This window comes from Pan troglodytes, chromosome 10 (assembly GCF_028858775.2).
Source record: "Pan troglodytes isolate AG18354 chromosome 10, NHGRI_mPanTro3-v2.0_pri, whole genome shotgun sequence".
Classification (NCBI taxonomy): Eukaryota; Metazoa; Chordata; class Mammalia; order Primates; family Hominidae; genus Pan; species Pan troglodytes.
The window spans coordinates 89,187,451-89,212,455 of NC_072408.2; the positions used below are offsets into that span (position 1 = coordinate 89,187,451).

The following is a 25,005-nucleotide window of genomic DNA, read 5'->3' on the forward strand; positions in this document are numbered from 1 at the left end:
TAGCCCAAAATACCATAAACTGTTGGACTGAATTAGAACACTACCCTTTTTTTAAAAAAAAAATATTGTTGTAAAGATAATATTGTAACTCAGATCTTTAAATTTCTGAAATTGCTGAGACCTGTACTTAAAGGAAATTAACAGCATTTAATTCATGTTGGATTGGATTTTTTTCAAGTTTTTTCTGTAGGATAGTTAAGTTGATTTTAACGTTTACATTTCCAACAGAAATATCACAATTCTTTCTTTTGGCAACATTGTCCAATAGCTAACTATTATAATGGTCCCTTTGCACTTGGAGATTTAATACTCTTATTCTATCACACTCTACAAAATTGCTGCCTTGGAGCTTGGGGATGTTGAGACTCCCCTTAAACCTGAGAATTTCACTTAATAGTTGACTGAGTTTTCCAGTTTGTATCATGGCTAAATATTTTGATGTGGATTTTATTACTTTTGGCTGAGTTAGTAAATTCAGTTTATAAAATATCCATAGAAATTTACATCATTCACAACATATATCTTAAATTAATTTACTCTAGTAATTTTAATTTATGTTTAGTTGATTCAGAAATGGAAGGTATATATCTCTGCTGATTTTATTCATATTAATGAATTTGGTAAACATTACCACCACCAGCTTAATAGATATTAGCTTAAATATGTAGTTTTTATTTAGAATTCTACAAATCCTCATCACTTATCTTACTTTAAGTTTTGTCAGGTAACATCACTATTTTTTGTGTTTAAGAATTTTTTTTAATTTAATAAGTAACTACAGAAGATTAGCTATGCTGGAGAAGACTTCATAGCCTATAGTATGGATTTCTTTGGTAGAACTAAACTTCTTCCCTAGATTGCAGCATGGTTTCATGAGGTGAACGTTTTGCATACTTCATTTAAGCCTTTAAGATGTGTGTTTTTTTGAATTATTCAAAATTAATTTTCAATGAATGGGCCTGATTGGACTTTCCCGTCTATTGAGCTCCTTTGAACCACTACAGACAAATTGGAAGGCTTTCTTTTAACTCTTTTAAATAAATTAACTTGCCTTAAAAATGGCCATAGAACAATGAGATTGAACTAATCTGTCAGTGTGCCTATGTGCATCCATCATAATAAGCAGGGGTGTGCTGCAGTAATAAGCTTAAAACTCACTTACTGAAAGGAATGAAATTTAATTTTAATATATGCTTTGTGTTCATTGTAGTTTGATAGTAATGCTGTCCTTGCTGTAGTCACTAAAGGATTCAGGCTGAGGAATGTTCCGTCTTGACACATGCTTTGATTACAGAGCTGAGACAAAAAAGAGTACTGAATCTTCTGACACTCTTAAAACTTCTTCCTGAAAATGGTATGGTTCACCTTGGCAAGATACAGCCACACCTGAGTTCAACAAGGTTCATGATCCTCCTACAGAGAAGGGCACTAGGTATTTGCAAACAGCACAACAGTTTATCATTCTAGTCTAAATTAGTGACTATTTGGAAACTGCTGACAGTTACACACTAAGCTTATAGAAAGTCTGGTTTAAAACTGGCCATGGGAAGAAAATGAGTTGTTTTCACCAGGTTATAACCTGATTCGTTTTGGAACTCATATTGACAGTGCATTGAGCACGTGCACCCCGCCCCCCTGCCACAAGTCTGCATCATCCAAATGATGCAGGAACTGTTTTGCAGGGACATTTATATACCACTGGGGATATTACCATTGTTCCTCATGCACTGTGGACAGGGAGTAACAGTGTTGCCCGGGCTGACTACCTTTAAATGCACAGTTATAGGCCAGCCAGGACAGTTCGTAAATTTAATAAATACATTACTATTCAGATTTTAACCAACCTACCTTCCTTCCTTCCTTCCTCCCTCCCTCCCTCTCTCTCTCCCTTCCTCCCTCCCTCCTTTCCTTCCTCCCTCCCATCCTCCCTCCCTTCCTTCCTCCCTTTTCTCTCTCTCTGTCTCTGTCTCTTTCTTTCCATAAAAAAGGCCTGATTGTAATTTGGAGTTTAAATTTTTAATTGCATAAAATATTAAGAGAAAACTGGGTGTTCCATATAGCTAATCATTTAAATAGTAAATATAAATGGAGCCATTAGATATATTGCCAGAATTCACAACAAAATGAAAATATTGGCATTTGTTATACAAATTAAGTGTTCATTTGTTGTTTATTAATATCACACTAATTAACCATTAATTATTGCTGAAGACTTTTTCTGTCTTCACTTTTTTAGGTATGACTGATTTTCCCAAAATATTTTGTGAAACTTCTCAGAAGTTGGTGAGTGTGGAAGCCTTTGCTCTGGCTGCGAAATACTATTCTGTACAAAACTTGGGAATATGTACTCCTTTTGAACAGTTGCTTGTAGCCCTTCGAGGAAATCAAACCCAGAGAATTGGTATGTCTATTTATGTGTGTGTATGTGTGCTTTTTAGGTACTTAGAAGCAATACTTTGTTCATATATGTGTATCTTTCCAAAATATTATTAATTTATTGTTAGACCTTAATATATAAGCCCTGACAAATTAACTATTGTTTAGAAGAGTAGGTTTTCCCCTTGTACTATATTAAACAGAACAACTTGTAGATCTCCACGTTTTTTTCTTGTAACTTCTTGTAACTCTTGTAACTTCTACTGCAGATAGTTCCTGCCCCTCAAACACAGATCACAGTGAGCTACTACAAATTCCAAAATCTACATTATTTTTGTTGCAGCAGGCTAATGTTCTCTATGGGAAGAGGGTGGGAAGAGTGGAAGGGGACATTTGGGGATGTGGGGAGAAGCGTGAGTGTCAGAAAGTGGGGATGGTACAAATTAAAAAAACAAATATGATAATGTGGTAGATTAAAACTCAGCCATATCTATAATAATATTCAATGTAAATTGTTTCTACATGCCAATTAAAAGGCAGAGATCAGAAGGCTGTGGTTAAAAAAAAAACTCAGATTCTTTTATCTTACACAAACCTCTTTCATATCTCTTATTTGATCCTTATTTTTCCCTACCTTTTTATTTTGAAAATTTCCAAACCTACAGAAAAGTTACAAGAATAGTACAATAGACCCTGTATACTTTTCACCTAGATTCACCATGTGTTCACATTTTGCCACATTTGTTGTAGTTCTACACACACGCGTGCGCGCGCGCGCACACACACACACACTCTTTTTCTGAATCTTTTGAACATAAGTTGTAGATATTTTAGCATTTTACTCTCAAATACTTCACTCTGTATCTCAAAATAACAAGGGCATTTTCCTACACATCTCATAGTTTATTGGCACACTCAGGAGTTTAACTCTGATACAGTAATATTGTGTAATAAGCAGTCTCTATTCAAGTTTCTTTACTTTTTCCAAGAATATCTTTTAGAGCCATTTTTTTTTCTTCATGCAGGAATTAGTCTAGGCTCATACCTGGCATTTAGTTGTCATGTCTATTTAGTCTTTTCAATCTTAAATCGTTTCTTACCCTTGCTTTTGTTTTTCCTGACAGTGATACTTTTGATACCTATAGGCAGGTTTATTTTATTGTGTCCCCAACATTAGATTCAGGTTATGCATTTTTGATAGGAGTACTACTCAAGTGATTCCTTTTTCACATATCAAATTAGGAAGCACATATAATTTTGTCACATTATTGGTGACCCTAAGTTTACTCACTTGGTAAAGGTGGGTCTACTGGAGTTCTCCATTGTAAAAGGACCCTTTTATCTTTGAGTCCAATTCTTTTATTATTATTTTAATTTTTTAAATCTCTCTAACCATTTTAAGCAAAATTATTTCATAGTGTTCCCCCTGGAGCAAGAGAGGGGCTATTTGGTGAATTATGGCTCTTGGTAAGAACCATTATAGCTGCAAATGGGTTCATTAGCAACATTACTATGGGGGCTGTAGTCGACTGGCAATGAAAGGTCTAAGGAGAACACTCTATCCCAGGTGCTGCTGACTGGCAATAAATGAGTGTACCTCTGCATCAAGGGTATAAATCCTTGGCCCCTCCCCCAATGTATAAAGTTTAAGGGCCACAGTTTGGGCATCAAAGTGAGTAAAGATGTTATATCCTAGGCAAGAACAAACAGCAAAACCACCATTCAAGGTCTGGATGGACTCTGTTGTGTCCAGTACAAGAAAGAGTTGACTTAGCCATGTAGAGAGATGCATGCTGGTGATAAGTGAGAGTGGAGGGGCTATATTCCCCATCCTGGAGTAATCAGCATATTTGTTTACTAGGTTAGTATCTGCCAGCAGAATGACATTGTGGAATTCAGACCTCTCTGATGGAGACCATGTCCTAAAGTGCCCTCAGAATGTTACCAAGAAGGTGCTACCTTCCATCTACAGGACCATGAGTAACCAGCACTTAACACCTGGAAAGACCTCATTAAAACCCAGTATCCCAATGTGGTAATCCCAGGTTAAGCCTATACCAAGGCATTCACAGATGTGAACACTGTCGTGCCATAATAACCATTCCAGTCCTACATTTCAGTTCCCTACCACCCAACTCCCACATGACTGATGATGTTGACTACCTTGTCATATGCTTTTTGGCCATTTTAGTATACTTTATAATGTGTAGCATACAGTGTATACTCGTATAGTCCTATAGTTCTGCAATGAGGGAAATGTTCTGTGCTTGTGCTGCTCAGTACAGTAGAAACTAGCCACATGTGGCTGTTGAGAACTTCACCTGTGGCTAGTGCAGCATAGAATGTTAATTTTCAATTATATTTGATTTTAGTGTAAATTGCAATAATCACATGTGGTTAGCAGCTACTATATTAGACAGCACAGGTAATGAAATGACTGTTTAAGTTTTTTTCCCCACTTTTCTATTGGGTGATTCTTTTTGTATTGATTTGTAGGAGTTTGTTTTATTTTATTCTTAGATACAAATTCTCTGTAGATATATGTGTTGGAATTATCTTCTTTCATTTGGGGTTTGCCTTTTTACCTCATAATGTTGTCTTTTGATGAAAAATTTCTTTTGTAGTCCACTTTACCAGTCTTTTCCATTATGGTTAATTGTTAAGGAATAGTTTTAATGTTCTATGGATTTTTACATTTACTTTATTAATTTAAATTTTTATTTATAGTGGCTAAGCTAGTAGAGATCTATCCAGAAACCACAGTAGAATCTCTGTATTATTTTCCTACTTAATTTCAAAAAATATGAACATCTAACTGATAATTCCTACTAAATTTTGATTCTTTAATAGCAGTTTTTACTTTTATTTTCATTAGGTGAAAATCAGAAGGCAGTTGAGTTTATGAATATGAAGAAATCTCATGAAGTTCAGGCAATGTCAGAGCTGATCAGCAGTATTGCTGACTACTATGGAATAAAGCAGGTAAGAGTATTTCCGTATGTTTTTAGGTGTTAAAATTATTGCCACTTTTTGGTATTATTCAAATTTCACCTTTTTACTGTCAGCTAGCCTTTAAAATGTCATTAAATAATAGCATCATTTAAACATCAGATCCTTTAAACATCAGATTCTTTAAGCATACACTGTTATTTCCTAGTATATTGTAATTTTAGAAAATTTATAGTAAAATCAAGACATGACTGTTAATGTTTTGCCACACATTTCATTCTTTTCAGAGTGGACAGAAATTAAGCTTAATTCTCTTTGATAAATTTTCTCTCCAGTCTGAGGTAGCATTATGAGGATGGCATTCTGCAAAACTGTTTGCTGCTAGACGTTTTCAGGATATGGGTTACCAAGCTGTGGTCTGGGATACCTGCATCATTATAGTAACACAAAGTAGTTATGTTTTTAAGACTTGGATTATATCATAGTGTTTGATTCACAATGCATTCCTGTTTTGAAAAATAGTTTTTATGGTAGATAATGATATTGGATAGTAGATTTTAAAATAAGATTAATGATTGTACACATTGGCCTATAAAAATAGTAAGTTATTTTTCTTATTCCTTGTTTATAAAAATAGTAAGTTTTTTCTTATCTCTAGAAGAAGATCGGTGGTGGTAATGGAGATTTTCCTTCCTGTAATTTTTATTAGGTATTAGAATCTTTCCATGGATTCATCAAAACTTGAGAGTTTGAGGATGATTAGAAAACTATGAAAGTTTGGCATAGGCTTGCAGAGCCACTTGTGGCAACATGGATCTCTAGGGTGGGTATAGAGTAAGAGCTAAGGTAATACTAGTTTTCAGCTTTTTCTCCAGATTCTCATACCTAAGCAATATCTGTCAGTACCAGTAACAGCCTTATGGCAATGATACTTAGCCGGAGTCGAAGAGGCAAGCCCTCCCCCATGGTGCCATATCAGAATCTTGGGGAGCGAGTGCTGTTTCTAAATATCTTTCAGGTGGCAGCCAACCTCTATTAAGAGCAGTAATAATGGGATTGGTCTCTAGAGGACCAAATACATAATTTAGTTAGAATTAAAAGGGGCATAATGAACTCAGACTTAAGGCATCAGTTAATATAACAGCAAGTCCACTGGAGACGACAGAGCCCTAAAGACAGAAAATTCAGATAACTGGTAGTCAGCTAAGCTGGATACAGGTTCTGTACATGGATGGTACGAATCCAGTTACAGAGTAGGAGAATGGAGTAAAGGTCCAGTCTTGAGGGGAAATCTGGTCTGAATGAGGCAGAACAACAAGAACTGGACTTAGATTTTATATAGAAACCAAGGCAAAGACCCAGTCATTTAGTTTGGGAATACAAAGCAGAAGCAGGAAAATATAGAAGTGGCCAAAACATAATGTGTACTATATGAAAGGGATTTTAGTCAGGATTCCTATGGGGTTGGTTTTACAGATTTTTCTTTTTATTAAAAATATAATGATGTATCACTGTGTAAGATTTATTTACACTTTAAATATAATTCAGTCTTAATCACTTTCTAGCCAATGTGCAAAATTTGTCCATAATCCTAACTTTATTGAGATATAAATGAACTTATGTTAATTGTACAGTGTGATGTTTTGTTAGTATATGCGTGTGTGTGTGTATAAATGTTATATAAAACATATATAACTTTTCATTGTGCATATATACCACATTTTCTTTATCCATAAATTCATTGATGGACACTTAGGTTGTTTCCGTATTTTGGCTATTATGAATAGTGTTACAATAAACATGAGTGTCCAGATATCTCTTCCATATACTGATTTCCTTTTTTTTTTTTTTGGATATATACCCAGTAGTGGAATTGCTAGATCATATGATAGTTCTATTTTTAGTGTTTTGAAGAACCTCTATACTGTTTTCCATAATGGCTGTCTAATTTACATTCCCACCAACAGTATATGAGTTCTCCTTTCTCTACATTCTTGCCAACACCTACCTTAATGCTTTTTGATAATAGCCTTTCTAACTGGGATGAGATGATATCTCATTATAGTTTTTATTTGCATTTCTCTGATGCTTAGTGATATTGGACATTTTTTCATATACCTGTTGGCCATTTGTATGTCTTCATTTGAAAAATGTCTATTCAGATCTTTTGCCCATTTTTATTTTTTTATTTTTTATTTATTTATTTTTTATTTATTTTATTTATTATTATTATACTTTAAGTTTTAGGGTACATGTGCACAATGTGCTGGTTAGTTACATATGTATACATGTGCCATGCTGGTGCGCTGCACCCACTAACTCGTCATCTAGCATTAGGTATATCTCCCAATGCTATCCCTCCCCCCTCCCCGCAACCCACAACAGTTCCCAGAGTGTGATGTTCCCCTTCCTGTGTCCATGTGTTCTCATTGTTCAATTCCCACCTGTGAGTGAGAATATGTGGTATTTGGTTTTTTGTTCTTGCGATAGTTTACTGAGAGTGATGATTTCCAATTTCATCCATGTCCCTACAAAGGACATGAACTCATCATTTTTTATGGCTGTTGCCCATTTTTAAATCAGATTATTTGCTTTTATTCCATTGAGTTGTTTGTGTCCCTTATGTATTCTGGTTATTGATCCCTTGTCGAATGGGTAGTTTGCACATGTTTTCTCTCAATCTGTGTGTGTGTCTTCACTCTGATTGTTTACTTTGCTGTACAGAAGGTTATTAGCTTGATGTGATCCCATTTTTGTCCATTGCCCATTTTTGCTGTGGTTGCCTATGCTTTTGAGGTCCTACTGAAGAAATCTTTGCCTAGACCAATGTCCTAGAGTGTTTCCCCAATGTTTTCTTCTAGTACTTTCATAGATTCAGGTCTTAGATTTAAGTCTTTAATCCATTTTGATTTGATTTTTGTATATGGTGAGAGATAGGGGTCTAGTTTCATTCTTCTGCTTATGGATATCCAGTTTTACCATTTACTGCAGAGACTGTGCTTACCCTAATGCATCTTCTTGGCACCTTTGTTGAAAATGAGTTGGCTGTAAATGCATGGATTTAATTCTGGGTTCTCTATTCTGTTTTATTGGTCTATGTGTCTGTTTTTATGGGAGTGTCATACTGTTTGGGTTAGTATAACTTTGTAGTATAATTAGAAGTTAAGTAGTGTGATGCCTCCAGCTTTGTTCTTTTTGCTCAAGATTGCTTTGGCTGTTCTCTGTCTTTTGTGATTCCACATAAATTTTAGGATTTTTTTTCTATTTCTATGCAGAATGTCATTGATATTCTAATAGGGATTGCACTGAATCTCTAGATTTCTTTGGGTAATATGCACATTTTAACAATATTGATTCCCCTAATCCATGAACATGAAATATCTTTCAGTTTTTTTGTGTCCTCATCAATTTATTTCATCAATGTTTTGTAATTTTCACTGTTGAGATCTTTAACTTCTTTGGTGGCATTTATTCCTAGGGATCTTATTTTGTAGCTATTGTAAATGAGATTACTTTCCTGTTTTCCTTTTGAGATTGTTCTCTGTTGTCATATAGAAATGCTACTCGTTTTTGTTACTGATTTTGTATCCTGCAACTGTACTGAATTTCTTTATCAGTTCTAATAGTTTTTTGATCGAGTCAGTTTTTCTAGGTATAAGATCATATCATCTGTAAACAAAGATCATTTGACTTTTTCCTTTTAAATTTGGATGCCTTTTATATCTTTCTCTTGCCTAATTGCTCTGGCTAGGACCTCCAATACTATGTTGAATAAAAATGGTGAAAGTGGGCATTCTTGTCCTGTTCCAGATCTTAGTGGAAAGGCTTTCACTTTTTCTCTATTCAGTATGATGCTAGATGTGGGTTTCTTTATTTCTTTTCCTCTATTAATTTTAGGTTTGGTTGGCTCTTGCTTTTCTAGTGTTTTTTTAAAGGTGTATTGTTAGGTTGTTTATTTGAAATTTTTCTACTTTTTTGTTACATGCATTTATTGCTGTCAACTTCTTAGTACTACTTTTGCTGTATCCCGTGGGTTTTGGTATGTTGTGTTTCCATTTTTATTACTTTCAATACATTTAAAAATTTCACTCTAATTTCTTCATTGACACATTGGTCATTCAGGAGCATGTTGTTTCATTCCCATGTGTTTTTATACTCTTCAGAGTTTCTCTTGTTATTGATATTTGACATAATTTCAATTTTGGGGATTTATTTTGTGTCCTAACATATGGTCTATCCTTGGGAATGGTCCATGTGCTGAGAAGAAGAACATGAAGCTGTTGGGTGAAATGTTCTGCAAATGTCTACTATGTCCATTTGGTCCATAGTGCAGATTATGTCTGCTGTTTCTTTGCCTACTTTCTGTTTGGATGATCTGTCCAATACTGAATGGGACTGTTGAAGTCCCCAACTATTATTATATTTTTAAAATGCGATTTAATAAATACAAATTTCATGAGGTAAGTAGAAACCCAGATTCTGAAATACGTAACCTTATTGGTGACCATAGAGAACTAAACAAGAATATCATTTTTACCTCAGCCACATTGCTCCCTACATGCCGAACACCTTTGTCTCTTTCATTCACATTACCAAGGCTTCTTAATTTTTATCTCTAAAACATGTTCACTCATTCATACTTGCATGCATTCATTCATTTAGCAAATATTTCTTAGCTCTTAACCATGTTCCAGGCATTATTTTCTATACCGAGGGTGCATCAGTGAACAAAACAAACAAGAAATATTTTTGCCCTAGTGGCATTTATGTTCTAATTAGGAGAGATTGACAATAAAAAGGTTATGAGTGTATTTTAATGTGTATGTTGATATATTTTAAAGATGAAAAATTAAAACAAAAGGGAGGAGCTTATCTGGGGATAGTTAATTAAAGTTTTTGATACAGAGGGGAAGGTCAAGTAAGACCTCATTGTAACGATAATAGAGTTAAAACCTTCGGGAGGTAAGCTATCCATTAGATGATCTAGAGGAAAAACTTTTCTTATAGACGGAACAACAGGTTCGGTGGCCCTGAACATGCATACTTTGTTTCTGAAACATCCAGGAAGTCAGATTGAACAGGCAGAAAGTAGTAGGAGCTGAGGTTGTGGTGGAAGAGGACAGGACATTAAGTTGCAATGTCTTGGAAGTCATTGTGATAATTTGGGTTTTTTATCCTGAATGAGACTGGAAGCCACTGGAGCCACTGGATCATTCTTTCTACTCTGTTAGGTTGTATTATGAAACAGATATTTCCACTATATTTGCCTCTTTTCTTTACCATAGTCTTTGTGGACATTCGAGCTGGTTACTTTGCAAAATTAGCTCCTATCTGAGCAGGAGCATCCAGAGTTGAAGCAAAAAGACTCAGCAAACGTAGGAGTTAACAGTATGAGATAAAACCAAAGAGGTAATGAGGGATTTGCTAAGAGTAGTGATATATGATCAGACTTTGTTTTTCTTTGTTGAAAATGGAGTGAAAAGGGAAAGGTGAGAACAGGGAGATCACTGAGAAAGCCATTGCAGTTAACCAGGCTCAGGATGGAGTTGGTATGAAGTAGCTCTGGTAAGTGATGAGATCATGGATTTGCTCACAGTTCAGATGTAGCTTATGAGAGACAGAAGGAGTCCTGTTCTTTACCTGGAGGTATGTTACAAATTTGAGAGTCATTAGCTTGGAATGGTAGTTAGATCTCTAGGTCTGTCAGCAAAATGTATCTTTACTATCTAAAGTACAGTACCATACTAATGTTATTACAAAATTTAACCACTGCTTGTAACAATGTTTCTGTGGGAAAGTCTCCTAAACAACATTGGGATACTCAGAAGATCCCTCCCACCAGGTATTGGACTAGAGACTCCTCTGTCTTCAAACCTATAATGTATGGCATATGATCCAGCAGGGACGTCTATTGTGGGGAAGGGCAGGAGATCAGGGTGGTGGGGATTTTCCTATTCTGATCAGATAGTTTGAAGACAAAACTAATTAAATAATAGAGTTTCTACTATATAGCCCTTGCATGAGTATGATATGGTATCTGCAGTTAGACTGTAGTTTCTTAAAGTCAAGATTTACAGTTGTATGCTGCATAAGGACATTTCAGTCAACAACAGACCACATATAAGATGGTAGTGCCATAACATATAATACTGTATTTTTATTGTACCTTTTATATGCTTAGATACACAAGTGCTTATTTTGTTATGTATTCAGTACAGTAATATGCTGTACAGGTTTTTAGCATAGTTGTATAGTAGGCTATACCATCTAGGTTTCCATAAGCACACTCAAAGATGTTTGCACAACAAAATTTCTTAATACATTTCTCAGAACATATTCCCATCATTAAGTGATGCATGATTGTATATAATTCTTCTGTGTTTCCCTGCAATACCTATCCTAGAATAATAACATAAAATGGAAGTATAGGGAATAATTACTAAGTTTATTTTGTATTTATGAGACATTATTTACTGGAGTTTTTCCTATGAACTGGTCTCATTGTAAGACCTTGAAACGTTTTGAGGATTTAATTACGATTTTGCATTACTGTAAGTATAGGAATGTTTCCTTGAGTGGCTCATACTTATGTCAAGATTTCATTGACTTTAGAAATTAAAGATATGTATAAGAGTAGGTAATGATTTGTTGTGATAGTATTTCCATAGTTCTCCATTTATTTTATGAAATGACATGGCAATTATAATGTTTATAACTTTTTATTCTTATTTTTTGTTTCATTGAATGTGTAATTTAAATATTCACCAACTCTAGCTTTGATAAATTTTGGTAATTATAACAGTTAATGTAACCACTAGCATAATTAAGAATATACCTATCCTCCTAAAAACTTTTCTTGTGTGATTTTGTAGGATATTTTCTCTTTCATTCTCAGAGAATCACTGATCTGCTTTTAGTTTTGACTTTTCTAGAACATTGTACAAATGGAATCATAGTATGTAGACTTTTCATTTCAGTTCTTCCACTTAGCACATAGTATTTGAGAGCAATTGATATCTTTTTGTGTATTAATGCCTTGTTCCATTTTATTGCTGAGTAGTATGCCATATGCTGTAGTCCAGATATGCTATTTGTTTTTTTATTTACCAGTTGATGGACATTTGAGTTGTTTCTATTTTTTGCCTACTATTCAGAGTAAGACTTCTCTGAATATTCACATATAAGCCTTTGTGTGGACATGTTTTCATTTCTCTTAGATAAATTGGAGTGAGATGGATGGGTCATATGTAAAGTGTATATTTAACTTTATGGTAAACTCAGTGTTTTCCAAAGTGGTTATACCATTTTACATCTGCGTACATCTCACTGTGGTGGTTGTTTGTATTTCTCTAGTGATATTAGGCATCTTTTCACATTGGCAGTGTGTATATCTTATTTTGGGAAGTGTACGTTTGAATATTTTGCCTGTTTTCTAATTGGGTTGCTTGTCTTCTTACTGAGTTTTAAGAGTTCTTTATTCTAGATATAAGTCCTTTCTCAGATAAATGTTTTGCAAGTATTTCTTTTCATTTTTGTCCTTTTGAATAGAAGTTTTAATTTTAGTAAAGTCCATTTTTAAAATTCTTTTGTTATTCCTGATCTTTATGTCCTACATAAGAAATGTTTGCCTATCCAAATGTCACAATTTTTCTCCTGTTTTCTTCCATCAGATAACATTTTTTCTATTATGTTTACATCTCTGATATACTTTTAATTAGTTTTTGTGTTTGATTTGTAGCAGACAAAATTTTTTTTTCTTTTTTTTATATCAACATCCAGTTATACCAGCACCATTTGTTGAAAAACCTATCTTCTTCATTAAATTATCTTGGGCACTTTGTCCAAAATCAGTTGATTATATAAGTGTGGATCTATTTCTGTACTGTTTTTTCCCATTGATTTATATGTCTATTTTTATATCAGCTGTTTCTTTCCATTTTTTTCCATTGATTTATGTGTCTGTTTTTATACTAGCTGTAGCTATACTACACTGTTTTAGTTTTATATTTTTGAATCAGTAAAATTCTTCAACCTTATTCTTTTTCAAAAGTGTTTTCATTATTTTAGGCATTTTTGCCTTATTTTTTAAATCATAATATCTACTTATTAATTTCTTTACAAAGCTTAGCTAGGATTTTAATTAGGATTGTGTTGAAATGTGAAGAAAGAATTGCCATCTTAGTATTGAGTCCACCATTTCATGAACATAGTATATCTCTTTATATCAATTTTTTAGTTTTTTATGCAATGTTTTATAGTTTTCAATGTATAGGTTTTGTACATCCTTCGTTAAATTTATTCCTATATATTCTATTTTTATTCTATTTTAATTGTTTTAAAATTTTACTTCCTAATTTTTATTTTTCTTTTTTTTTTTATAGAGACAGGATCTTGCTATATTGGCCAGGGCAGTCTCAAACTCTTGGCCTCAAGCAGTCCTCCCTCAGCCTCCCTGAGTGCTGGGATTATAGGTTTGAGCCACCAAGCTTGACTCCTAATTGTTTTTTGCTACTATATTATATATGTTCTGATGATTCGTTGTTAATTCTATTGACTTTGTGCCCTGACACATTGCTAAATTCACTTACTATTTCTGTTAGCTTTTTGTATATTCTTTAAGATATTCTGCAGACATGACTATGTCATCTATGTACAAAAAAGACAGTTTTCCTTTTTCCCTTACATTATTTATTTCTTTTGCTTCTTTTCATTGACTTATTAAACTAGCTAGAACCTCCAGTAAAATGTTGAATAAAAATGATGAGTGGTTGGTTTTTCATAGGAATAAAAAAAAATTAAAATAATATTTAAGTTATATAACTCATTTGTTTACTTCAAAAAATCTAGAATGCTTTCTATTACCATTTGCCTAAAATTCTTTAATTTATTCTTTTTTTCTAATCTTAGGTGATTGACTTGGGTTCTGGTAAAGGCTACCTAAGCTCTTTTTTGTCCTTGAAGTATGGCTTAAAAGTTTATGGAATTGATTCCTCAAATACCAATACTCATGGAGCTGAGGAGAGAAACAGAAAATTGAAGAAACATTGGAAACTCTGTCATGCTCAGTCAAGATTAGATGTCAATGGACTAGCATTAAAAATGGCAAAAGAAAGGAAAGTGCAAAATAAAGTTAAAAATAAAGCTGATACTGAGGAAGTGTTTAACAACAGTCCTACAAATCAAGAAAAGATGCCTACCTCAGCTATTTTGCCTGATTTTTCTGGCTCTGTAATTTCTAATATCAGAAACCAAATGGAAACCCTTCATTCTCAGCCACATCAAGAAGAAAATTTGTGTTTTGAAAATTCCTTTTCTCTTATAAACCTTTTGCCTATTAATGCTGTAGAGCCTACTTCTTCACAGCAAATACCCAACAGAGAAACATCTGAAGCCAATAAAGAGAGAAGAAAAATGACATCAAAGTCAAGTGAATCAAATATATATTCACCTTTAACCTCTTTTATCACTGCTGATTCAGAACTCCATGACATTATTAAAGATTTGGAGGTGACTTTACCTTTGAATTATTTAATTTGATTTACAAAAACATTGTATTCAATTTTAATAGTAGCTTACTTAACATACATATCTTACTTGATCACATTAATCTAACAGACCAATATCATTTTTACCTCAGCCACATTGCTCCCTACATGCCGAACACCTTTGTCTCTTTCATTCACATTACCAAGGCTTCTTAATTTTTATCTCTAAAACATGTTCACTCATTCATACTTGCATGCATTCATTCATTTAGCAAATATTTCTTAGCTCTTAACCATGTTCCAGGCATTATTTTCTATACCGAGGGTGCATCAGTGAACAAAACAAACAAGAAATATTTTTGCCCTAGTGGCATTTATGTTCTAATTAGGAGAGATTGACAATAAAAAGGTTATGAGTGTATTTTAATGTGTATGTTGATATATTTTAAAGATGAAAGCTACTTGGGAGGCTGAAGCAGGAGGATCATTTGAGGCCAGTAATTTGAGTCAGTAGCACGTGATATTCGTGCCTGTGAATAGCCACCACAGTGCAGCCTGGGCAACATTGCAAGAACCTGTATGTAAAAATAAATAAAAATTTTAAACAACCCTCTTTTTAATTACCAAATTTTATTTTTCTTCTTGTATTTTAAAGGACTGTTTGATGGTGGGTCTCCACACTTGTGGTGATCTGGCTCCAAATACTTTGCGAATATTTACCTCCAACTCTGAAATCAAGGGAGTTTGCAGTGTGGGTTGTTGCTACCACCTCTTATCTGAAGAATTTGAAAACCAGCATAAAGGTACAAGTTCCCCATGTGTCATAATTTTTATTCATTTGAGCATAATGAAATATGCTATTTCTATTTTCTATTTCTCCCCGTTTTTTCGTCATTACCATGATTTGGATCAGCATTTAAGATAACATCTGACTTACTTGCACTTTTAGTGTTACGGTGTTATTGAAATTTAATGCATCACCACCTGTATATTTGTTATAGTTTCTTTGGTCATAAAATGGGCTTAATGAGTGCTGAAGCCTTTGCAAATATTTGAAAATTTTATGTGATACATATTTTAGAGAACTTCTGTTTTAAAATACTTGTGAAGTATACATTTACTGAGTTAGTAAAACTGAGTTATTTTGTTATGAATATTGAATTTCGAAGTTTGCTTTTGTTTCCAAAGCCTCTTTTCATTTCTGAAAGAATACTGATATTTAAAAAAGAAAAAGTTCTTTACTGTATTTTGAAGAGTCAACATACCAAAATTTTAGAAAACTTTAAAACTGTGTGATTGCATTAAAATAATAGTATTCAAACTATGCTACCTGTACTTAGAAGGTGCTGATGAGCAGAGTATGGAGTAGGTTTGCAAGATTTGAAGCACCCCACATATTCATTCAGAGCAGCTCCTGAAATAGCTGTTTGCTCCATTTTACATGTTAAATCTTTCCATAAGATATTGTAAAATATGATTTCAAAACTGCTGGTTCAGATTAGATGGTTATTTAGTATACTAATAATAGTAGTTCGTTTTTATGTTAGTTTAATGATATCTTTATCTGTGTCCTTGCTAAGAGTTTTAGATCGGGAATTTTTAGGTTACCAACTTTTGTGTGCATTAAGATGGTATTGGTTGATCTTTTCTTAGTTTTAAAACCCAGATTAATATATTTTAATTATTTCTTATTTAGTCATGCCCAGGAGGTAAACATTGTAATTGTTTAATTTTATTGAAATGTGACAAGGTGAAACAGAAACCATTTTTAGAATTGGCACACATTTTTACGAAATATAGTTAATTAAATTATAATTATTTTATGTCAGTGTTTTGACATTTTTATTTTAGGAAAAGTATGAAATAGTGAAATTATGACTGTATAGAGATAGAATGAAAGAAAGCAAATTAGCAAAAATTTAGCACTAGTTTAATTTAGATGGAGAGTATATGATTGTCATGCTATTATTACCAACTCATTTTTTTCTAAGTACAGAAATTTTCAAGACCAAAAATTAGGGTAAAAAATGAACTTAGAAAAAAAAAGTATTTCTACTAAATTATATACCCACATATTTACATTATATTATAGTATTTTTATGTATCTTTTCTGAAATAAATGAAAAAATACTTTAATGCAATCACAGTTCTACAGCTTTTTAAATGTTCTGTGTATAACATTTTCCTTAATTGGCAGTAGGGTAAGATTTATGTAGGTAAGTGCTTCCTTTTGGGGTTTACTATTTGGTTGTTAGTTCAAGAATTTCCTGTTCTGTAGGTACGATGAAATTCAATTAATAAATGGCTCAATTTGGGGACAGGTGTAGACACTTTGTGTGTCATTAAATTTAGAGACACTAATGCCAGCAATTTGGGAGGCCGAGGCAGGCAGATCACCTGAGGTCAGGAGTTCAAGACCAGCCTGGCCAACATGGTGAAACTCCGTTTCTACTAAAAATACAAAAAATTAGCTGGCCATGGTGGTGGATGCCTGTAATCGCAGCTACCCTGGGGGCTGAGGCAGGAGAATCTCTTGAACCCAGGAGGCACAGGTTGCAGTGAGCCAAGATGGCGCCATTGCACTCCAGCATGGGCCACAAGAGCAAAACTCCATCTCAAAAGAAAAAAAAAAAAATTAGAGTCACTATCCTTACACTGCATTTTAAGATCTTTAATTTCAGTTACCTGCTTCCTTCTTTCACTTCATCATCATTGCCCCCAAGGATGCCTTCCCATTCCAAGGGGCCTCCCTCTCCTCTTCACGCAGTACTTTCTTAAGACTGCCATCTCTGGTCAGACCCTAGCAGCCATCACTCTGTACTGTGAAGTCTCAGAGGTAGTCTCAGTATTTTCCCACCAAAGATGAACCCTATCCTTTTTGGCAATGTAGTCTACTCTCTCTCACACTCTTTTCTGCACAGTTGCACCTTACTCTTTCTCCAGAGTGATCCCCAGAGCTCATTCTGCTGGTTTAGGATAGTGTCTTTCCTAACATATTTAAATTAAAATTTGTTGTGTTGCTGTGGATTGTGAGCAATTTTATCTCTTGCCTGTTTTTTTGTAAAATATGTAAATAGATTCAGATTTAGGTGACTATCATTATTTTATGGTAACCAGAAGGTGTCATTACTGCCTTTTTTATCTGATGTTGGATTCTTCAATCTCATACTTAAAAAAAGTAGCAGAAGTTACTTGCCAGGATTGAAAAAAGAAATTTAGTTACTCCTTGCTAATCCATTTTAAATCAGCTTTCCAGTACCTTTTCTAATAGATTATTGCTTTAAACTGTTAGCAAATATTCACTGGTCATGTATTCTAACTAAAATGAATTTGAATAGGGCATGTTAGATAGAGAGGGCTTTGAAAAACCTAAAGGAAGAAAGAAGCAAGATTGTGCATCCACATATTGTCATTGCCATTTCTTTCCTGCAAAGGAAAAATTGGTAGATTGATTAGTCTTGAGAGGCACCAGATTCCATTCACTTTTGTATCTTCAGTACTAAGCACATTCACTCAAACGTGATTGAATAGATGAATGTTTGTAAAATGTGTGTCAAAAACAAGTAACTAGGAATAGAAAAAAAATCACTGTTTTCCTGCCTTGGCAGCTGCATTTTACACACATAAGAGAGTATGTTATTGCACTGAACAAACATTTATTGAGCAGCTACTATTTTCAAGGCACTGTGGTTGGTACTTTATGTAAAATAAAGGGAAATGGGGGAGAGGCTCATAAAAAGTCAATAGTTATGGAAAGAGATAGGAAAAATAGATGACAAGCAGAGTTCAGTTCAACATCATCAGTGCCAACTGTGTTCCACTCTGTGCTTAGTGGTGGAGATACGAAAATGAGATATCATGTTCACCCTTAAATAATTTCTTTAAAAAGCCCTCAATCCTAGGAACCAGATAATCCTTATTAGTAATTTTTTAAAAACATTCTTTTTTTGTAAAAACTATTTAGAATAGAAAATTCAAATAACAAAGGAAAAGAAAATACAAAGTAAGTCCCCGTACCTATATTTTTTTTATGTATCTTTCTAGAAAAAAAAAGTACATATACACATTCTACATTCTTATATGTTTTAGGCAAACAAATGTATAAACTGTTCATCACCTTTTTTCCACATAATATATTTTTTATAGTCTTTCTGTATCAGCACAGAGAACGTTGCTTTAGTCTTTTTCATTTTGCAAGGTGTTTAATATATTGTATTTTATTTATTCAGTACTAAATAGTTAATACTTGCTTAAGGCAGTGGTACTCTTCTTTTAATAAACCAAAATTTAGTGAACTGTTGAGCAGTTCAATGTAGAGTTTAGAGAACATAAAATATGGCACTAGTGTTCATCTTTGTTTTCTTTATCATCAAACATTAGTTTCAAAATAGTATAGTAATTGCTATAAGACAGGGTATTACATCTGTTATCTTACAGCAGAGTAGCATGTAGCTCAGTCTGTGAGGGGTTGAGGGTATATTCCCGTGTGGTGATATCCACTGTGTCTTGAAAGATTCAGTAGAGGTTAATCAGACAAGGAAGTAAGAAGTGTATTGCAGGCAGAATAAACAAAGGCATGCAGTGATAGATGTTTAAAATCAAGGTTTTTTTTTTCTCTGACTTCATAGTCACTCTTTCTCATTGTAATTTTCTTTTCTTCTGTCTTATTCTTGCTCATGTCTTTCATAGAAGCAATTATAATGATAATCCTAATGTCCATTTCAGTCAGTAAAAAGGCATGATTTTTATTGACCTCCTTTCACATTTAAGATTACTCCATAATCTGTTTTCCAAAAATCTCTTCTTGGTTCTCTTAGTTTCTTTCTTCAGTACTTGGTCATTCATAAAATCATTTTTGAGTCTTCTAAGGAAATTAGTTGAAGAGAATAGCTCCAAACTTTTGCACACTAGAAATGGAAGCCTCTCAGTTAACAGATTCTCAAGCATTAGTCTTGTATCCTGCCTGGGTAAAGGCAGTTTTGTCTTCTCTTCTGAAGTTGCTGTTGTTCACTGTGGGTTTGCAGGACATTTTGGCCACAGGATTTAAATAAGAAAAAGTGTTGGAAAGGTTTGTGAGAACTGTGAGCAGCAGCTATAAACTCTGAATTTCCCTCCCTATAGGAATAGTAAACTGGAAAGGCCTTCCTGTCAAAAATATCTTACCCATCAAGAATCATTGATATGATCAGGCAAACAATGCTAGGCTTCAGTGGGGAAAGCTAATAGTAATATCTTAATGTTACTTAATTTCCTGATACATACTTGAAATGAATAGACGATTGGGAGTTTTGCTTGTCAGGAAAGCAAAGAATAAGCAGGAGGAAACAGGACTGAGTGATATGATGAAATGGGCGGGGACGTATGCAACGTGAGTACCCTCAAATACTTCGGAGGTCAAGAAAACCGTTGGAAAGCCAAGAGATAAGAGAAAAATGTGGAAAAATAAGTGATAGGAATAATGAAAGTAAACTTGGTTTATATTACAGTTTTGCCTAGCCCTGGACTGCCACATTTTCTCATCTCAAAAACCAGATGGAAAAGGTAACATACTCCCTTTTCTCTTTCCAACACTCCATCTCCATTTTTCTCACTGTATCTTTGCTGTAGTAAAACAGAGAAGATGTGAACCATCCCATGAAATTTTTATAACAGTATTTCTCAATTCTAGCTGCCTAGCTGAGTCGAATTTGACACTTTTAGTGTATAGATGCCTGGACCTGCCTCTTACCTTCTGAATAATAATCTCTAGGCATAGGACTTGAATATAAGTATGATTAATAAGTTCTATAGGTAATTCTGATGAACAGAATGGTTGAAAACAAGGTATGTATTATGATTATATAAGAAGACATGAAGAATTCTACAGGATGACTTATAGATATATGTTCAAGATTATTTATAGTTATTGTTCTTCTATGCAGAGACTTAGATGGGTCCTAGTCAAGTGCCAGCTTGCGGATTCATATGACAGGTTAAACTCAAAAGGGCCTAGGAGTGTACCTCAAAGTCCAAAACGCAGAGAGCTGGAGTAACTAGACCAAAACAAAGTCCTTGAAGTATAGAGCTCAGAGCAAAAACCTGGGGAAAAAAACACAGATGCAAGAGGGCAGGAAACTGGGTCATAAATAGGGAATGAAGTTAAGTGGTTAGAAGCTAAACAAATTCAAGGAGAAAAATCTAGAACAAGTAAAGTATGTTTGGGATAATTATTATGGGTATCCCTAGATTTTTGATAGCTTACCTTTATCAATGAACAGATGTGACTCCGTGTGTGTGTGTGTGTGTGTGTGTGTGTGTGTGTGTGTGTGAAGGCAGACAGTGGCAAACAGAGTTGGTTCTGGGCTATTTAGCAGAAACTATTTTGATAGATGGAATATGGACATAGCCTTATTTTGTTTGTACAGTATATGCTATGGAGGCCTAGTATTCCATACTAAAATACAAATCTACTGCTATATAGTTTGATCATTATGCTAAAATATCTGACTTACAGAGAAAGGGGTTTATGTGCACAAAGTTAGCGTATTTCCTGTAATATATCAAGCACTAGGTTCCATGGAGTTATATCTCTGAATGGTCAAATATGTCATGTGTCCTTCTCTTAATATCTTACACACCTTCACCCTCACTTTATTTGCACAGCTGTTTTTAAGTTTGAATTGGGGCAGTGTTGCCCTTTGGGATGTAAATTTGAGTTATTAATAGTCTAGCATAGTACAGTAGAAAATTCTGGTATGTACATTGCTACTTTTTATGATGATATTTACTATGTAAACAATATATGTTTTCCATGAATGTGTTTACCCAATACAGTGTGGTAGACCATGCAGGTAGTCTATCATGAATGTCAGTTTTCAAAAATACCACAAAGCTCTATGAGCCATTGTGAATACTGAATTTATACCATATGTTTTAAAACTACTTTTAAATATTTTTACATTATAAGCCAGTTGTCCCTAGGAGAACAAGAAATACCAGAAACATTTTTATTGCAGTCCTTTATAGAGTGTCTGTTTGGCCAAACTTGATTAATGTTTCAGTATTTTGAATATTGATTATTGTAATAATTAATTTGAAGTGTTTACATTATTTCTTCTTCTAGAAGTTTTGGAGAGAACTTTTTTGGGTAAATATCAGTATAACTTGGTTGTTTTCCTGATAAAAGGTATAAATAGAGGAAGCACTACTAGTTACCAATTCAGATCCACACATTTTTTCTTCTTTGCTAACTGAACCATGATTTTGTTAAGGAATCATCAGTTGCTACTGGGAGCAACTCTTGCCAGGGTGCAAATTTGTGTCTGATCTGCTCCTTCCCTGCCTCCTCCCAGCCTAGTAGACCCAGGGCATCTTCTAGTATTGTTAGTGCACTCCACATTTGCACAGTCAAATATCAGTGGTGTAACCCTCGAAAGCCTGCAGGCTTAACTTCATGTTTACCCCCAGCCTTAATATGATATGGGATAAAGAGGTGATTCTCCCAAAGATTCCTCCATTTACTTAAAAAAAAAAAAAAAACAGTAGAGGGTCACGAATCATCTTTTGATGGTGTCTTTCAATCTGGTGCTGCCATTTCTGTGTCAAACAGAAATTTGTCAAGGGTGCATGATACCTATCCTAGTGTAGATTGTTTCTTAAGTTGTATCATCTCTGGAAATTGTGAGGGAGAAGGCTGCATATATACATATGTAGATCATTATCTTTACTGTTGTTGAGGTTTAAAAATTGTTCCTTTGCTTTAAATTTAGAGGTACTTCATCTGAAAAGGTGTCTAGAGGTTGAAGAAAAACGTGTTGAGCACATCGTTTGAACATATAACATACTGTTTAAGCTTACTTAAACAAATATTCTATATATGATATTCTGTCATATCAAATATTCTATATATGGTACTAAAACTGCTAACATAACATTAACCAGTTAATATCAGCACTAAATCATGTATTATATCATAGAGAAATGTATGACTAATGTCTTAGTCCAGTTAATGGCAATGAATTAATCCTATCATTGAAACAATGCAAACAATTGCTGTCTTTTCAGTAAAGATCTGACAATATTTTCTATCTCATACAATATGTATTTTCTTAAACAAGACTGTTTACTGCTATGGGCTTTTAATGCTGGAAGTTTGGAGGATATTGAGGAATAAAGCATCATTTCTCTTTTCAAAACAGCATGAATTTGACTTCCGTTTCCAGCAGTGTGAGAGATGAGATTTTTCTGAGTGTTCCTCCTGCTACAGTTCAGCTAGATCCTGGCTAAATTAGAACACGTATTTTTTTAGGCATTGCTGAGTCCACACAAAATAAGGGAAATCTCTATGGATCAAGAAGAATTATAAACAAAAAATTTTAAAGAAGAGAATGGGAAGAGGGAGGAAGAGGAGTTGAGACCAAAGGAGGGAACTATGAGCCATAAAGTGATAGATAGTGTTGTTCTGAGATAAATGCTGGTCACATTGGGATCTAAAAACCAATAATGGTCCCCAACTAATGCGGAAGCTGATCCTGAAATGTCCATACTAAGCCATACCCTTGAATGAGACAAAGCCGTCTTCAGTCTGTCTCATGCATAAGCAAATTCAAATCCTTTAAGGGAACTACTTCTTAAATTCAGGCTCTTGAAATTTCAACAGATTAAAATCTATTAAATATGAGCTCAAATCTTAGAAAATCCCAACTAAATCATAAGATACATGTGGCTAGATATCTTGGCTGACCCTCCTATTATATTGAACTAAAAATGCTGAATACAATTAATTTTTCCTAGAAGCATTGAAATGCTGGAAACGTATATCTAGTCAATATATAGAAGAATGCTGAAGTCCTCAAAGATAATGGAAACACTGAAGCTACTAAGGGTATTTGTGTACCATGGCAAACTTGAGCTTTAATAATTTCATAATTAGAAACCACAAAGGTGGGAACAAAATAAGGGTAGCAGTAGTAGGAAGAGAGTACATTTGAAAAATTCAAGAAGCATTTAAGATTGTTTAAAGGAGATAAAGGAAAAGGGATTATCAAGGATTATTATCAGGTTTCTGTTTTGAGCAGCTGGGTGGGTGACAGAACAATGTATATGATAGGAAACACTAAGGGAGAATCAAGTTTTGGGGCAAAGTTGGAACATGTTTCTTTAATGTTTTTGTTTCATTCCTACCATTTACCATAAAGTGGGGTATATAGCAAGCAGTCAACAAAGGAATAACATATGAAATAAAATTATAAATGGTAAGAAAAAAAAAGCACTGATTCAGCACTGGTCAAAACTAAAGAAGAAACAAAGGTATTTGATGAGACATCTCCAGAAGAAATAATTATGTTGACATAAGTAATTTGAGAATTCAAGGTACTTGTTTGGCTTTGCTCTTCTTAGCAAAGATAAGAAACAGAAGAAGGTTAGAGAAAGTTTATATTCCATCAACCACTGGAGCAAAATGATCAAAGCATACTACTCTGGTGAGACAGAGGTCTTACTTAACTTTAAATCTACACAAAGTCAGATTCTTTTGTGATTATAAATTACAATTCCATGCTTCGGTATTCCTTGAGAAGGAACAAGATGCTTCCAAATTAACTAATTTTTAATAAAGAATTATTTAACTTTGCAATTTAATAATTAAGCTTCCTATTAGCTGTGAAGGTTTATTTCCTCTTCCAAACGTGCGATCTTTAACCACAAAGCATATAATGACCACAAAAGTTACTAAACATGTTTATGGAAGAACATTATGTTTGTTCTCTTGGTTATAGTAGTAGTTTCACATAGTTTTGAGTCAGACTCACATTAAGAAACACATTTTACAACACTACCTGGTATATAGAGAAATAAATAAAACTAGTACTTACATTTTACAAAAAAAATAACTGAACTCTTTTTCTTTTTGGTTAGTATTTGTTCCTTAATAGGTACTTAATCTTATAACACATGCATTCCTGTTGACAATCTTATTCAGTTCCTTTCTTTCAAATTTTATAAAATATTCATCACAATCTATTCAATTGATTTCATGAGGCTTTAATGGGTTTTGACTAAGCAGTGTGATGGTAAATGTTTAATGGTTGGCTCTGCCTCTGAATAAAAACCCTAATGTGTAGTATTTCCTCATTCCATTGTGCAAGTATACCTAATGTGGTCAGTTTCAAGCTACCAACCTGATGTCAGTAAATGCTGGGTTGGCAAGAGATGCACA

General features: G+C 34.0%; 1 protein-coding gene across 8 annotated transcripts in view; it reads left to right on the forward strand.

Annotated features, from left to right (window-relative positions):
• METTL25 (methyltransferase like 25) overlaps positions 1 to 25,005 on the forward strand; it is a 117,768-nt gene that overhangs the window by 26,091 nt on the left and 66,672 nt on the right. For 6 of the 8 annotated variants that reach the window (XM_009425788.5, NM_001279831.1, XM_009425787.5 and 3 more), the window contains 4 exon segments: positions 2,237 to 2,401; positions 5,252 to 5,358; positions 14,233 to 14,832; positions 15,466 to 15,613. In XM_009425788.5, the coding sequence (XP_009424063.4) occupies positions 2,237 to 2,401; positions 5,252 to 5,358; positions 14,233 to 14,832; positions 15,466 to 15,613 (1,020 nt within the window). 8 annotated transcript variants of the gene reach the window in all.